The sequence below is a fragment of the Stegastes partitus genome, unplaced genomic scaffold (assembly GCF_000690725.1).
Source record: "Stegastes partitus isolate 25-593 unplaced genomic scaffold, Stegastes_partitus-1.0.2 Scaffold954, whole genome shotgun sequence".
Lineage (NCBI taxonomy): Eukaryota > Metazoa > Chordata > Actinopteri > Pomacentridae > Stegastes > Stegastes partitus.
In genome coordinates, this window is record NW_007578685.1 from 106097 (window position 1) to 107888 (window position 1792).

General features: G+C 49.0%; 1 protein-coding gene across 1 annotated transcript in view; it reads right to left on the reverse strand.

Annotated features, from left to right (window-relative positions):
* LOC103366573 (BCL-6 corepressor-like) overlaps nucleotides 1-1792 on the reverse strand; it is a 25150-nt gene that overhangs the window by 12939 nt on the left and 10419 nt on the right. The window contains exons 6-7 of the mRNA XM_008294343.1: nucleotides 1463-1629; nucleotides 241-363 (exon numbers count right to left, since the gene is read on the reverse strand). Of these exons, the coding sequence (XP_008292565.1) occupies nucleotides 241-363; nucleotides 1463-1629 (290 nt within the window). The remainder of the gene's footprint in view (nucleotides 1-240; nucleotides 364-1462; nucleotides 1630-1792) is intronic.

Here is a 1792-nt window from a genome sequence, read left to right on the forward strand (position 1 = left end):
TGGAGAACATCCTCTGGTCAGATGGAGATCAATGTGTTGGGCTCACATGGAGTCCAGATGTTTGGTGTGAACCTGACCAGGACCACCACAGTGGATGCATGGTCCTGACAGTGAAGCACGGAGGTGGCAGCATCATGCCAACATTAATCTTGCAACGGACTGTTCTCTCTGCTGTCACCTGTTCTGAATAAAACCATGACTCCGCCCCCTTCACACCTGTGTGCGTTTGTGTGTAGTTACCTTGTATCCCAGCCGGGCGGCGCGCTGCAGCAGCGTCTCGCCGGCATTTTTGTTCACAATGAGCCGACGAACCTCCGGAGGGACGGGCCGGGCCGGCGAATGAGACGGGTCGGATGGAGACACCTGAGTGTGTGTTTGTGTGTGTGTGTGTGAGGAAAAAGAGACGTTTGAAGCGATTAACAGGAGCTCCAGGTTTTATTACCCACAAAGCAATTAGACGCAGACAGAAACAGGCGCTCGCTTTCCTCCTGCATCCATCACTGTCACATGGTCCTTCTTCAGCACACAGCCCGACTTTGCAGGCGTGGTTGAAAATAGCGCTGTCACCACCTCTGCTCCCACCACTCCGGTTTGTGTGGGTTTTGTGTGTGTAATGTGTGTCTATGTGCAGCCTGAGGCGCATGAGGAGGAGGATTCGTCTTTAAATCAAACACTGTGAACACCAGGATTCTCGCCACGCTTCTTCTTTGTTGGTTTTTGTTTCATCGCGAGTCCTCAGGCGTGTTTGTTACATGTTGCTGAATGTTGCTGCATGTTGCTGCATGTTGCTGAATGCTGCTGAATGTTGCTGAATGTTGCTACATGTTGCTATATGTTGCTGAATGTTGCTGCATGTTGCTGAATGTTGCTGAATGTTGCTGCATGTTGCTACATGTTGCTGAATGTTGCTACATGTTGCTAAATGTTGCTGAATGTTGCTGCATGTTGCTACATGTTGCTGAATGTTGCTGCATGTTGTTGCATGTTGCTGAATGTTGCTGAATGTTGCTGAATGTTGCTGCGTGTTGCTGAATGCTGCTGAATGTTGCTGAATGTTGTTGCATGTTGCTGAATGCTGCTGAATGTTGCTGCGTGTTGTTGCATTTTGCTGAATGTTGCTGAATGTTGCTAAATGTTGCTGAATGTTGCTACATGTTGCTAAATGTTGCTGAATGTTGCTGAATGCTGCTGAATGTTGCTGAATGTTGCTGCGTGTTGTTGCATGTTGCTGAATGTTGCTGAATGTTGCTGAATGTTGCTGCGTGTTGTTGCATGTTGCTGAATGTTGCTGAATGTTGCTACATGTTGCTTAATGTTGCTGAATGTTGCTGAATGTTGCTGCNTGGTTCCATCAGCCCTTGACCCCTTGTTCGTACTATTTGTTATCCTAGTTCCTTCAGCCCTAGAACATTAGCTCAATAGCATTAGCCTACTTTTCTGCTCACCCTTGTGACAGCGACACCTGGATGTTGTAGCAGGGCAGCAGCGGTCGGTCTGACAGCTCAAACTCAAACACCTCCCTCCGGGCTCGCTGCTCCTCATCCTGGTCCTCCTCTTCATCCTCCTCCTCCTCCTCTGGTCCCGGTGGATCAGCAAGAACGTTATAAACGCCTCCTTCGCAGGACGGTTCTGCACAAACACAAACAGCCCACAACACATTAAGAACTTATGTAGTTCCGTCAGTCCCAGTAGGTTCAGTGGTGGTTCTGTTAGTCCCAGTAGGTTCAGTGGTGGTTCCGTCAGTCCCAGTAGGTTCAGTGGTGGTTCTGTCAGTCCCAGTAGGTTCAGTGGT